The sequence below is a fragment of the Elephantulus edwardii genome, unplaced genomic scaffold (genome assembly GCF_000299155.1).
Source record: "Elephantulus edwardii isolate Elephantulus edwardi_28Jun2011 unplaced genomic scaffold, EleEdw1.0 scaffold00138, whole genome shotgun sequence".
In the NCBI taxonomy this organism is placed as follows: Eukaryota; Metazoa; Chordata; class Mammalia; order Macroscelidea; family Macroscelididae; genus Elephantulus; species Elephantulus edwardii.
Window position 1 is genome coordinate 8,890,992 of NW_006399888.1, and position 14,649 is coordinate 8,905,640.

At 41.5% G+C, this 14,649-nt stretch overlaps 1 protein-coding gene across 2 annotated transcripts in view; it reads left to right on the plus strand.

The window, feature by feature from the left end:
• SNAP25 (synaptosomal-associated protein, 25kDa) overlaps positions 1–4,791 on the plus strand; it is a 36,848-nt gene extending 32,057 nt beyond the window's left edge. For both annotated transcript variants that reach the window (XM_006894247.1, XM_006894248.1), the window contains exon 7: positions 4,723–4,791. In XM_006894247.1, coding sequence (XP_006894309.1) covers positions 4,723–4,791 — 69 coding nt within the window. The remainder of the gene's footprint in view (positions 1–4,722) is intronic.
• Positions 4,792–14,649: the final 9,858 nt, after the last annotated feature.

The following is a 14,649-nucleotide window of genomic DNA, read 5'->3' on the forward strand; positions in this document are numbered from 1 at the left end:
TGCTGACCCTCAGACTTTCCAAGCACGATGCCCCTCTCCAAGGAATAGCCTTTCATAGCAAACATACTCAAAGTATGTGTGACAAAACTTTATCATCTTTGCTTCCAAGGAGCACTTTGGCTATACTTTCTAAAGAATACAGCCTTCAAAATGGATAACATCTCAACACCAAGAAACCAAAAATTCTTACCACTGGACCAATAAACAACATCATGATAGATGGAGAAAAGATTGAGTGAAGATCGTAGAATTAATGTAGCAAATGTTAATTAGGGGCCACTGTATGTCAAGATAGGCACTATGGTGATGAGAAAGATGTAATTCCTCCTGCCAAGAAATACCTCTAAGAGGCACTGAGCCACCAAAGTGCCTACCAAACACAATATGATTCCCCAAGAGAGTCACGGGTGAAATGTGCTATGGTTCAGAGGTCAGGAGTAGGAAATCTCAGAAAAGATCAAGTTCACAGTGACTTGGGAAGGATCAAGTAGTGATGGTATGACAAGCCAATCAATGGGAGAAAGGATCCTTACGTTACAGGAATATCTTAATTACGATCTCAAGTGATTACATGATGCTCGCGAGTTTAGAGACGATAATCTGCTTAAGCCCATCTCATTTAATCACATGTCCTACTTACCATGCTTGCCTGCTAACCCAAGAGTTGGCAGTTCAAATCCAACCAAAGATACTGCAGTCCAATATATTATAGCCAAATAAAATGCTACGGCGCATACTTCTACTCTGAAACACATGAAGTCATCAGAAGTCAGAATAGATTTGTTCAACTATTTAATCACAGCAGCTAGACTAATATTTGACCAAACACTGGGTAACATAACCTTTCCAACTGATAAATAAAAATAACCATGAAAATAAAGAGTTTTTATTTTTATACTTGCATTACACAGCTTTAATGTAGTGTAAAAAGACTCATTTCCAAACCAATAGCAAATCGCAAAATAGGGGATTCGTAGCCGAGGAAATGGAATTCCAACAAAGACACCAGACTTGGCCCTTAAGGGGCTAGCAAGAGGCTTAAGGAAGAGACTGGAACAGAAAGGACTAGGTTTGGGGTTCTCGAGGTCAGAAAGGAAGAAAAGTTTTAAATAAAATAGAGAGTTTTAAATAAAAAGATTTAGTGTACCGTAATTGGCCATGTCACACCTTGCAGATCTAATATAGTGTCTGTGGCCTTGAATTTTTGCTTTATAGTTCTTAAAATATTTAAAATCCAAAAGAGAAATTATAAGTTTAATAGTAATTGTATATGTTTATAGATATTTATATACACACACACATATATATACACACACACATATACAGACATATATACATACATACATACATACAGAAGCATAATAAGATTATTTGGTCAGTCTTATGCTTCTGAGTGGTTGGTGGCGCCTCTGAGTGGCCTATGATTCCTAATGACCTTCCATGTACAGCAGCATGAAATCCTGTCCCTTTCTCCCTGTTCTGAGCCTAAGATACTGGCTCTCTTTTTAACAGCCCGTCCCACTTTGGTGAACAAAGAAGAGTGCTTTTGATATTTCTTGAACTACAAGGCTAACTAGTGTCTTGGCACCCAAACCACCTCCACTAACTTCAAAAAGGAATGAGTATCCCTAGAGAGAACACTTTGCCCTATTATGTTCTCTGTGCTCCATATTAAAAGTATTTGACAGCCTGATATTTTTGCCTAATCAATACTGAGCTGCACAAATGTCATTGATGGTTGGCAGAATGCTTGGGCTTTGCTTACTTTTGCAAATCTCGTGACACATATCACTGTTAAGAGCCCTTTGATATGCTAAAGCTTTTCAAGCCATGTAAGTCAGTGGATTTTTTAACAATATTGAGAGTTTCAAAAAGCCCTGGAGTCAACACAATCTGACCTAACCAATTACAGACCAGAAAAATGAACTGAGAATTGTTGAATTGCCTTCCGACGGGAAAATGATTCTTAAAAAAAAACACCAAAAACCCACAGGGAGTATTCATTTTCTATCAATGGACCCAATTTACTCAGAGATACAGATAGCTAATGCATCATAGACAATTACTTCCAGACAGAGCAGTCTTACTAATGGAGGGGTCAAACTTTCATGGAAACAATTGGACACTAAGCATGGTGGGAAAAAATGTTCTCAGAAAGGCAAGTGGCAACTTAATTCTGTCATTGTGTCTTTGTATTTTTCATTTTTAGGGAAATCTTTTCTTCTGAGCCCAGTTTATGGCAAGGCATAAACATACACAACTTTATAAAGCTTAATTAAAAGCTGGTCAGATGTGAGAAGCAGTCATTCTTGTTTGCATCACTCCTTGAGTGATGAATTGTTCAAGAAGTGATAGAGGGACTAGTGGCCTTTGAATAATAAATCCATTCCAGGCAACACTTGAAACAGCCTCTATTTCAAAACTTATGATGTGGCACATTTCAACCCAGTGTTCCTCTAAATGACGTGTTTTACAGGAGCTGCACTATTAATAGGATAGTCCTTCCTCCTCTTCTAATGTCTCGCCTCGGATAACAGGAGACAGGGTGCAAAGCCCTCCTACACATCTACGGTTTGATGGAAATCACACTGCAGGAGTAAGGAGAATCCTGCACTGTTTCTTCTGGATTCTCCCGTGACCCAGCACCAACATTCACCCATCCCCATTAGCCATGACCCTTTCCCTTCACTTGGGTTAGTAAATATATTGACAAAACAAATAGATCTCTAATGCATTCCTAGGGCTTGTCAAGAAGTTATTGGAATCTATTTAAGAATCTTGTTTTCTGCCTATGAGTATTTACAGATACAAAATCATTGGAGATGGAAAAAGTTCAACTCTTTCAGAAAATTACTAAAGGCATAAAATGATGATACATGTGCCCCTGTCAAATGAAAGTCAGTTATCAAAACCATGGAACCAAGTCTTCAGGAGCACAGTTTAGAAACTCAGATAGTGCCCTGAGGAAGGTCCCCAAATCTCTGATATCCCACAGCCTGGCCTGTTCCCAAAGATCTACTTTTACAGCCTGGCCTGTTCCCAAAGATCTTATACTTTGACTGGCTCTTGTGGGGAATCCAAGAGATTAAGATGCAAATGTTAAGGTACAGTTGTTGCTGGAGAAAAGCCTGGGAGTGTGGCTTCCCCACTGAGATGGCCCAGCTTTGTCTATGGGAACATTCAGCCAGAATCACCCCCACGAGTGAAATGGGGGTTTTCTCCTGGAAGCAAAACCATGGACTAAAAGCTTTTCCTCTTGGGTTCCATTCCCCTCCCCGGTAGTGGGGCTTCAGCACAGCACAAGCTCTTAATGACAGTCGTGGGACACTGTTTTAATACAGAGTGCCTTGTTAGGTGACTAGATAGAACCAACCAAATGCGGTCCACAAACAAACAACAACAAAAGCCCCTTTGTGTCCAGGGCTGACTGAGTAGGTTACAGTAAGCAAGTAAATACAGGTTGTCACCCCATAACTATTCATTTCAATATAACAGCACTTGGTTTGTGCAAAACATTACTCTCAGCACGTTATGTGTATAAGCTCATGCTATCCTCCCAGGAGACCTGGTGACGTGCTCGTTAATACAACGATGAACAGGCTGCTTGGATTCTGACCCCAGCTTCCTCTCTTACTAATGCTGTAGCTTTTAGAGAAATTGCAAAAATAATTTCTGCCTGGATTGCTCACTTGAAAAAAAAAAAAGGATTTAACAGTGCTGCATCCCTAATAAAGAGCTCCCGGGGCATAGTCCATAAGGCGCTGCACTGCTGACCCAAAGGTGGCCCTAGCTTTGGCAGTTCAAATCCACCAGCTGATCCATAGGAGAAAGATACACGGTCTCCTGTACAACACATTGTTGTTGTTGTTGTTATGTGCCACCAAGCCACCTGCGACCCATGGCGACCCTGTGTACAGCAGCTCTGGAAAACCCACTGGAGGCCCTGAGTCATTCGGTTCTGACTCTGTAACAAGTTGAGTAGTTGGTGCACCTGCTAGCTGAGGCTGTCGGCCTTTGTGTCATGTGCATTAATATTATTTTTATTGTCTCGTTTATAGATGAGAAAACGGAAACCTCAAAATGTAAATCTCCCCAAAGTCACGCTGCTTAAAAAGTTAGCCATGATTTGAACTCAGCTATAAGATGGTGGTAATTCAACTCTGTCCACTTTATCAAAGATGATAAAGCTTCACCTCACATACTTCGGGCATGTTGCTAGGAGAGGCTAGTCCTTGGAGAAGGACATGATGCTTGGAAAGGCAGAGGGTCAGTGAAGGAGAGGAACACTGTCAGCCAGATGGATTGACACAGTGACTTCAGCAATGGGCTCTAGTGTGTCAGGAAATGTGAGGATGGCACAGGATTGAACAGGGATCAGAGCTATTGTCCATGGGGTTTCTGTGAGTCGTACTTGACTCGACAGGACCCAATAGCAACAACACAGAAGTCATTAGGTGGTAATCCAGGGACAGAAAGATAGATAATAAAATCATGCCCTCAAAAGGATGCTCTCTGGTGGAAGAAATAAGAACTAAGAAGCTATGGTTTCATCCAGTTGAGGACTAATCAGTGATTCTGGACACCCAAGGACTGGATAATCGTTTTGGATGGGAGATATTTTGAGCTGAGTTTTCCTAAAAGACAGCGATTGAAGTGGGCCAAGAAGGATGAATAGAATTTTAAGGATTAACCAGAGTTCTGTTTTCTTTCCTCTTCTTCCAGGCTGATTCCAACAAAACCAGAATTGATGAGGCCAACCAGCGTGCAACAAAGATGCTGGGAAGCGGTTAGACGTGCCCCCCTGAGTTCTCTCTCAGATGCTGTCGAGCAAGATAGCAACATCATGCTTTTCTCATGGTATTACATAGTAGGTCTGCACACACACACACACACACACACACACACACACACACACACATACACACACACAGAGATCAGCCCATCCTCATCACAAATGTTGTCATGTTGTCTGTCAGTCCCCCACAGTGTCTTTTGTTCTTTCTGGGTCTCTTTCTTTCCAAAGGTTGTATATAGTGGTCCTTTGGTGACTCTACTTCCTACGTAAGACGTCTTTGCTTTTCTTTTTCCTTTTCTCCCCTCAGTGGCGTTTGCTGAATGACAACAATTTAGGAATGCTCAATGTGTTGTTGACTCCTTCAATACACAGTATTGTTCTTGTAAAACTGTGACATTCCACAGAGCTACTGCCACGGGTTCGTCCTTGGGGTGTCAGGCTCTGAAATTCTAAATTTGCTGTCCTTGGTCCCTCATAACTATCATCTGTCTTTATATAATTTCATGATTAGACAATGTGGACTTACATTAACAGGCATTGCACTAAAAGTGATGTGATTTATGCATTTATGCATGAGAACTAAATAGATTTTTAGATTCCTACTTAAACAAAAACTTTCCATGACAGTAGCTTACGGATGAGACAACACACACTCACACCATAATAGCAACAACAGCAAACCAACAGCAAAGCAAAGCATGCTCAGTATTGAGACACTGTCCAGATTAAGTTATACCAGCAAAATTGCAGTAGTGTCACTTTTTTTTCCTGTTACGATACTTATCGACCACCATCATCCTTTTTTTTTTTAAAAAAAGACATTTTAAAAAAAAGATGGATTTGACATACTCACCAAAATCATTTCCAGCAAAATATACCTTTGACTGAAACTATGTCAAATGGATGTAATATAAGATTTGTTTGCTGCCTTTGAAGGCTACATTTTGGACTAGGCGATCTTGTTGTGAAACAGTGTGGAGATTGTAAATTTTATAAGACAGACTCTTCCTAATTGCCATTTCCCCTGTGGTTTGTTATCAGTACAATTCTCTGTTGCTTAATCTAGAGCTATGCACACCAAATTGCTGAGATGTTTAGTAGCTGATAAAGAAACCTTTAAAAAATAATATAAATGAATGAAATATAGATAAACTGTGAGATAAATAGCATTATAGCATGTAATATTAAATTCCTCCTGTCTCCTCTGTCAGTTTGTGAAGTGATTGACATTTTGTAGCTAGTTTAAAATTATTAAAAATTATAGATCCCAGATGTCTGCTTTCATTTCTTCGTTGGACACCATCTGATTTTTGCATTCCCACTGAAAGAGCCCCTTGCATGGTTTTAACAAACAAAATGTATTTTCTTTTCATTTATGAGGCCAATAGTTCCAATTTAGGATGTCAACTCTGGTGGCATCTCTAGGATACAGTCTTTGCCCCTTTTAGCTTCTGTTATGTAGGGCAAAAGGCACTAATTTGGCATCTCTCTCTCTCTGCTCTATTCACTTGTTCAATTTCTTTTTTTATCTCAGAAGAAATGGACTCAAAGCACACCCTGCACTAGTCTTACCCTGTTAACATCAGAAATATAGCTTATTCCCAAATGGGATCATAGCCTCAGGCACGGAGGTAAGGATTTACAATATATATCTGAGAGGACGTAATTCCCCATGTAATACCAGCCTCCTCTGTTGTACTAATTTTAAGAAGGTAATTCTTTATGCTGAGAATTCTGTGTGGAAAACCCCTAAGATGTCTGTCTCTTTTGGACATGATTCCAATGGCAGTTGAGATCTGGGTTTGCAATTCTGGATATTTGGTTTGCATATTCTGGATATTTCTACAATCTCCACCCCACCTCCACTGACTATGGCCCTCACCACCACAGCCTCCTCCGTTGTTTCACGACCACCTTCCCTGACACCACCTTTATCACCTAGACTTATCAACCACTAACATTTTGCCACATTTCTTTCTCCTTTCCCTTTGAACTTCTTAAAAATAAGTCACTCACATTTTAAAATTCCACTCCTAAATACTTCAGTATGAATTTTATAAAATAATCATCTTGCAAAATATTGGCACCATCATTATACACATGCAAGAATTTAAACATAAATATAATTTAACACAAAATGTAGAGTCCCTACCTAAATTTCTATTGTTATCACAATAATCTCTCTTACATTTTTCATATGCCATGTAAGTAGAATCATGCAAAATGTGAGGGTTTTTTCACTGACTTCTTTCGTTTAGTAAGATGATTTCACAATTCCATGTTTTAGCTTTCATCTGAACTTTTATGACTGAATAATGTCCACTTGGATATACAGCACCCTTCATCAGTTGAAGAGCATTTGGGTTGCTTCTCCTTTTAGGCTGTGAGAAATAATACAATGAATATTCCTATACAAGTTTTTATTTGTTGTTGATGTTGTTGATTGCCCTCGAGTCAAGCACGACTCATAGCAACCCTATGAACAAAAGGCCTGAAGCCTTTCTATCAACATTTATCAAAGTTTATGGAGTTTCCAGAGGCATGTTGTTTAGGAAGTGGATGCCACCCTTGCTTCCAGAAATATTTTTATTTGGACATATATTTTCAATTCCTTACCACCATCTTTTTACCACAATTGCTTCCTCCTATCACCACCAACAAGGGGAGGCTTGGTGGCCTAGTATTTAGGAGTTGTGCTGTTAACCCAAAGGCACATAGTTTGAGTCTACCATCTATTCCACCAGAGAAAGATGGTCAGTCTCCTCTTGCATGATTTCCTGTCCCTGGAAACCCACTGGAGGTCAACTATGGTTAGGTTGTGTCTTGACGGTACATGACAACCACCACTACCACCAAGACCTGCACCATCACCTGTACCACCACCAGCTCCTTATGACCACCTTACTGTCCCCACTGTCACTGCCTCCATTTTTTCACTACCTATTCCATCCTCCCATTATCTTCTCTTGGACCTACAACTGCCTTCACCTAATTACTACCACGATCAGAGTCCACATCACCATCATTATCTCCAGCACTTCCTAGTCTACCACCACTACCACTGACTCTTCCATCGTCTCTTCCATCATGACAGCACTGTCCACACACCACCACCACCATGGCCTCCACCACCTTCACTACTACCATCACCACCACCTCCCTCAACTCCACCAGCTCCAGTACGTATTTCTAACACCCTGTAATAATAGTGCAGATACAGTTATTGTGATTGGCTGTTATATAATTAATTCCATCCATGAAAACAATTAAGAAGCAAAAATAGTGGTAACAAGCTCATCCTTCTCAGCAAATGTTTACAGTTCTTCAACTGCTCTTGCTAAGTTTTCAGATTAGATTCTGTGGGTCTCTGGGTGCTCAGGGAAGTTATCTAAAGGAAAATGACAGTAACAATACATTTCTTTCTTAAAATTAAGGTAGCAGGGGAGACGTCAGAAGGCAGAGAAAGTATAACAAGATATTGCATCTGTCAGAGCTACCAGGGATCAACATATGGGCCGTGTTAGAGAATTCTATTCCTTCCTCCATTGGTTCTCAGTTAAGTAAGAAAGCGAGTCTCCACATTGTTTGAGTGATTACAACCCACCACTAGATACATAAGTCATCTAGAAATCATTTTACTTTAAGATTCATCCCATAATTCATTCTGAGGCACATTTTCTTTGAAAATTTAGTTGGCTTAGGCTTGATTTTATGTAGTCAGCTCCTTTTGGATAATAGAGAACATATTTTCCTGGGATAAATTTGTTCTGAGTCACGTGCCAACCCAAGAGATAGAATGTTGGAATAGTAGTGAATGGAGCATGGCAGAAGATTGTAAAGACTAAATCTTTCATCTCCCTGTTATGTGGCATTGATAAAAAAGATCCTTTCACAAAAGACCAGAAATAGAGGCTGGTCCCAAGCCAGCAGAGCTTTTCATCTTGATTGGCTCTCCTCTGCTTCTCATAATCTTCCTTCTACATACTCCCCTAGAATCTGCTTTGACCAGTTTTCCCCAGTTTTAGTGTCACTGCTTTGTTAGCTAATTGTCCTTACGAAGAAGAGACAAATTCATATTTCTGACCATCTAGCACATAGGGTCATCATGAGTCAGAACTGGCTCAATGGCAAATCAACGTCAGGCACTGTTAAGTACCTTATATATGCTTACCCATTAAATCCTCTTAGAAACTGTGAAGGTCCCAAATAGCATTATTATCCCCATTTTGCAGATGAAGAAATTGAAGCTCAGATCTAGTTGAACAGATCTTTCAACTGTCAAGTGTAGGAGGTGCAATTCAAATCAAATGCACATGACTCAAAGCTACATGGAGGCCTGGAAGGTGTATTTCAGAATCCTGCCTGCCTCTCTCAGTCCATCCCTACTTTAGTTCCTAAAGAAAACATTGAGTTGAAATGTTCTGATCTTAGGAGAAGGTCTCAGTGAACCCACCAGAGGGTTCATTCATTCACTCAAAAATATTTATTGAGTTTCTAATATGTTCTGAATAAGGGGAATTGAGCAATAAGGGAAAAGTGGGGAAATCTACATTCATTGAACTTAACAGTCAAGCATAGGGGTACTTGATAAGCAAATCAAATATTCAGAAATCAGGTTAGCTTATAGATAAAGTAAAGCTGTGAAGAAGGTGGCTGTTGTTGTTAAGTGCCGTCGCATCATAGACGACTCATAGCCACCCTATGAACGAAAGACCTGAGCACTGTTCATAGGGTTTCTGGAGGCAAGCCATTTCAGAAGTGAATGTCACTCCTGCTTCCAGGCTTCTTTTAGTCGGGGAGCTCCACCAAACACTGTCCACCATGAGTAAGCATTATCACATTTGACACATCAGTGTCACGGTGTTTAGCATCACAGTAACCACGCGTTACCTCTGTACAACAATGCACACGTAGGAGAATATTCAGAAATCAGGTTAGGTTATAGATAAAGCTGTGAAGGAGGTAGGGAACTGGATGATAGGGGATGGGGAAGAAGGCATTTTAAAACAGAACAGACTTCACCATCAAGAAGACTGAGCAAGAGATGTTTGAGAGCTTAGAATGATAGCTAAGAGGATGCTAGATCTAGAATGAACTTGTTTGGGAAATAGTGACAGGGAATGATTCATCTGCTTCAGCAGATGACCAAATCACCTGCATCTTTCCATTTAGGAAGTTGGGAGCATCTCCACAGCAATGCAATGCTTGTTTAAAGTCTTTCTGGCAGGAACTATCAAGAAGAAATCTGCAAACTCCTTAGCCAAGTAAGCAAAGAGGATGCAAGTTCAGAGAGTAAAAGTAAGAGTGAGCCAAGAATAAGTGCCAGGTCAGATTTCCTCAGGAAAGGAGGTGAAATATTTAGGAATGTATACTTCAAGTCAATCAATCAATTGATTCAGTGACTGGGGTAATCGGGATGGGTATGTCAGAGGCAATGAGATTGGCACAGGATAGGGCAGGGTTTAGGGCTGTTTGTTGTACACAGCGTCGCTATGAGTCGCAAGCGACTCGAAGGCACATAACAACAACAACAACATACTTCAAGTAGTCTTTATAACTTACATGCTTGGGAAGGTGGAGGGACAGGGCAGGAGAGGAAGACCCCGGAGGAGATGGATTGACTCAGTGACTGGGGAAATGGGATTCAGTGTGTTGGAGATAATGAGGCTGGCTCAGGACAGAGCAAGGTTCAGAGTGTACATAGGGCACATAGGGTCACTATGAGTCACAGGCAACTTGATGGCACGCAACAACCACAACAATAACAATGACAGCAACAACTAACCTCTCAACTGGTTAATTGTGTACCCAATGTTCTCCATCCAGGTTTAGAAAACTCAGTTCAGACTCTTAGGATGTAAGAAGCTTTAGAAAACATGGAACAAAGGAAAATTAAACCATTAACAAGTCAGGAACGGTGCTGCCAACCCAAAGGTACAGAGTTCAAGAAAGATGAGCAGTCTTCTCATGTGATTTATTGCCTGGATCGGGGCACCTTAGTCTCCAGCCTGACGTTGTAGCTCTTCAGTACTCTTGAGAAGTCCCTCACAGCTGACTTTCCCAGTGCAATTCGTATCCTGATTTCTTGGCTGCTGTTACCAAGAGTGTTGACCGTGGAGCCAAGTAAACTAAAACTGCTAACTAGCTTAATCTCATCACCATCCATACTGATGCTGCCAATTGGCCTCTAGTAAAATCTGTCATTACTGAGGGATTTCTGACTCATGCTGATTCCATATATCATGTAGTACAATTGTGTCAGAGGGTTTCCTCAGGGTTAATATTTTCAGAAGCTGTTCACCAGGCCTTTCTCTGTGGCACTGCCAAACCTTCAGGTTAACAGCCACATGCAAACCCCCGTACCACTCAAGAAGTTCTAGCAACCCTGGTAGCTTTTTCTTACCCAAGATACCAAAACACCTGGGTGTCTAACTGGTGGAATGTATCTGCCCCATGCACAGTGCCACCAAATGATATCCACCACCTGCCACTAGACACGACTCTTGAATTCTTCCGATGCTTCCTATATTGTAGCTTCAGGTGATTCAGTCCAGGGAAAGGTTTGCTGCTCTGCGTTCACAAATCTCTTTCCCCAAGGAATGCATACAATTCAGCTCGTCAATCTTCCAGCAGAAGCTGGTGGTACCCTGCCCACATCCTCCCAAACACTGACTTCCCAAAAGGTCATTTGTGCTGAAGAAATGTGCAATTCTCAACCACAGAGCAAAGAAAGCTAGAAGTGAGGTGTCCATGCCCCTAGAGGCAGACCTAAATTAAATATGGATGGGAATGGATGGCTGAGTACACAGCTTCCTTGTCCCCAAGCCAGGGTTCCTCTTGCCAGTGGGGGAGAGGGAGGTCGTCCACATTGCCACCTAGTGTTCCCCGACAGAATCAAACTCCAGTTTCTTATGTGAAAAGCAGCCTGGTAAATACCACATTGGCTGCTTGCCCTCTCTCCTACTCTCCCACCTGAATCCCTGCCTGTGCTCCCTGGAGTCACCTCTTTAATCGCAACACTCTTATCTCTGGATCTGCTTCAAGGATCGACAATCCCTTCTCATGAAATGCATGTCATCTCTTGAATAGCTTCCCCTAAGCAGTGCTGGAAGGGAATAAGTTGGCTTCCACATACTCCCCAGAATACTTTGGACTCACTCTTTTCCCAAGGCATTCTTTTCATTCCTGCTGCCTGCATTTCAAGTGTCATTTTTAAGTGGTGAATGAAAAGGTACATTCAAAGCAATGGCAACTACAGTCAAACCCAAATGTACTTCATTCGTGAAACTGGATCTTTGCTGCTCGTGCAGCGTCACACCTTCTCCAGATGAGGCTTTCAGGTATATAAGTGTATAGTAATAGGCAATGCCTTGCCTCACACAATGTTATAAACGTGGGGTATCATGGAGGTGACATAGAAAACGAATTCAACCGTGATTGAGAAAACTTCCCTGAATCCTAGTCTTCCTATCGGCAAAGTGAGTGTGTACGAGGATGCTTGGAAAGGTCAACTGGGAGACCGCTCAGAAAAACACCTTGTACATTTTACGTGCTACTGGATGACGAGGCGCTCTGCTGACACAGTTCAAAGAGAGTTGTGCTGCTAGCCCCAATCCCGTGTATCTCCAGTGCTTTGAATCCACCAGTTACTCCATGGGAGTCTCCTTCTGTGCAATTTACAGCCTTGCAAACCGAGCAGTGAGTCAGGACTGACTCAATGGCAATGAGGCAGTGACCCAGATCAATGGTGGATGATGGTTAACGTAAGGAGAAGCACCATCAACATCACGAGGAATAGAAGCAGACTTCCCTTACCACTTATAGAGTGTTCAGTCACTGGAGGAGAGCACGTAAGGTGAATCCACTGGACTTCATCTTAGGTTTTAAGTAAATTCAGTTTCCTATCCAAGATGTTTCATACATGCATTACATCTATAAATAACTGTCCAAGTAACTCCATCTTTCTAGTTATAGCACTGAGATTTCAACCAGCAAAGCTCTGATGATCTGATCTTTAACACACTCAACGAATTTTCATTGCTATGGAGTTGGAATTGATTCATAGCTGACCCTCGTGTGGGTTTTTGGAGGCTGTAAATTGCACAGAAAGATATTATTCATCTTTCTCTTACAGAGAAGCTGGTGGCTTTGAACCATGTGCCTTTAGCTTGGCAACATAACTCCCTACCCACTCGTCCACCAGAGTTCCATAACTAAAGCGTCTAAATAAAAGGGCATTAGTAAGGTGCACCTGATCCAGATCATAGTCTTTGCAATTACTTACTATGCATCAGAAAGCTGAACAATGACCAGGAATGGTAGAAGGCAAAACTATGCTTTTGACCTTTGGTGCTGGAGAAGAGAATTGAATATATTGTTGACTGATAGGAGAACAAACAAATTAGTCATGGAGAGGGTGAAGGCAGGCTGCTCCTTGAAGACAAGGATTCTGACGCTTTGTCTGACATACTTTGGACATGTTGCAAGGCGGGATCAGTCCTTGGAGAGATATCATGCCTGGAAGGGAGGCAAGACAGCGCAAGAGAAGAAGATCCTCGATGAGATGGATTGATTCAGTGACCAAGGTAATGGGTGTGTCAGAGACAATAAGATAGGCACAGGATAGAGCAGGGTTTAGGGCTGTTGTGCATAGGGTCTCTATGAGTCGCAGGTGACTTGATGGCACATAACAACAACAACAACAGCAACAACCTCTTTCTCTGCTATTCATGTTTAAAATGGGAATCATTCAAGTTGCTGTAAGAATCAAATATACACACAACAGTTTATATATATATATATATCCAACAGACTAGCGCTCTCTATTATTACTATGTCAATGTTATTACTGATAGTAAGGGGAAACAGGCAAAAGGATTCCAGGAATATGATAGAGGCTTATAAACTTCTGTAAGAGTAAGCTATTCCTACACAGTAAACTGTCCCCAAAACATAGGGACTTATAAGCAAAGGATAATAATTTCTCTCATAAATCTGTAGGCTGGCATTTGCAGGCTTGACTGCAAATTCTCGTTTGAGCGGGGCTCTTGTGTATCCATGGTCAGCTGTGGATCAGCCAGGAAGCACAGATTCTGAGCATTGTACAGTGTTGACTGAGCTCAGCACCTTCCTGCATGTGATCTCTCGGTCAACCAGAGGTCTATCTCCTGTCAGTTAGGAGACCAAGAAAGAGAGTAGATGCGCACAAGGCCACTTGAGGCCTAAGGTTGTCACTTCTGTCATGTTCTATTGGGCGAAGCAAATCACCGGACCAATACAGAATTAAGAGAAAAGAAGATAGACTTGGTCTCTTGTTGATAAAATATGCCAAAGTCATACTGTGAAAACTGTAGACACGGAGACAGGTAGGTGACCATGGCTCGATGGTTAAGTGGGCGTGGCTGCTCCAAAAGTTCAGTAGTTTGGACCCACTAGCTGCTGTTTGGAAGAAAGAGATGACAGTCTGATTTTGTAAAGATTGTAGTCCCAGAAAGCCTATGGGACAGTTCTACTCACTGTTATAAGGTCTCTTTGAGGGGGATTGTCTCAATGGGAATAAATTTATCTTTACAATCAGTTTACTGCAATGTCAAGGCAGATGCAATTCTCTTTGTGTCCTTAAAATATTATTGGAAACAAAGGCCGGAGTGGACCCTCTGAGTACGGTTAGAGTGGGCACATGCTAGGAATCTTTCTGTTAGGAATGTTCAGGCATCACCATGAGCCACATATAGGAACTGCAGAGCTACCAACAGAAAGGTGAGTGGTCCAGCTTCACTCACCCAGAGGGCCGACCATGGAAAACTTGGATGGAGTTCAGTTGTGCTGTGCAGTTGGGAAGGTGTCAAAAGCAA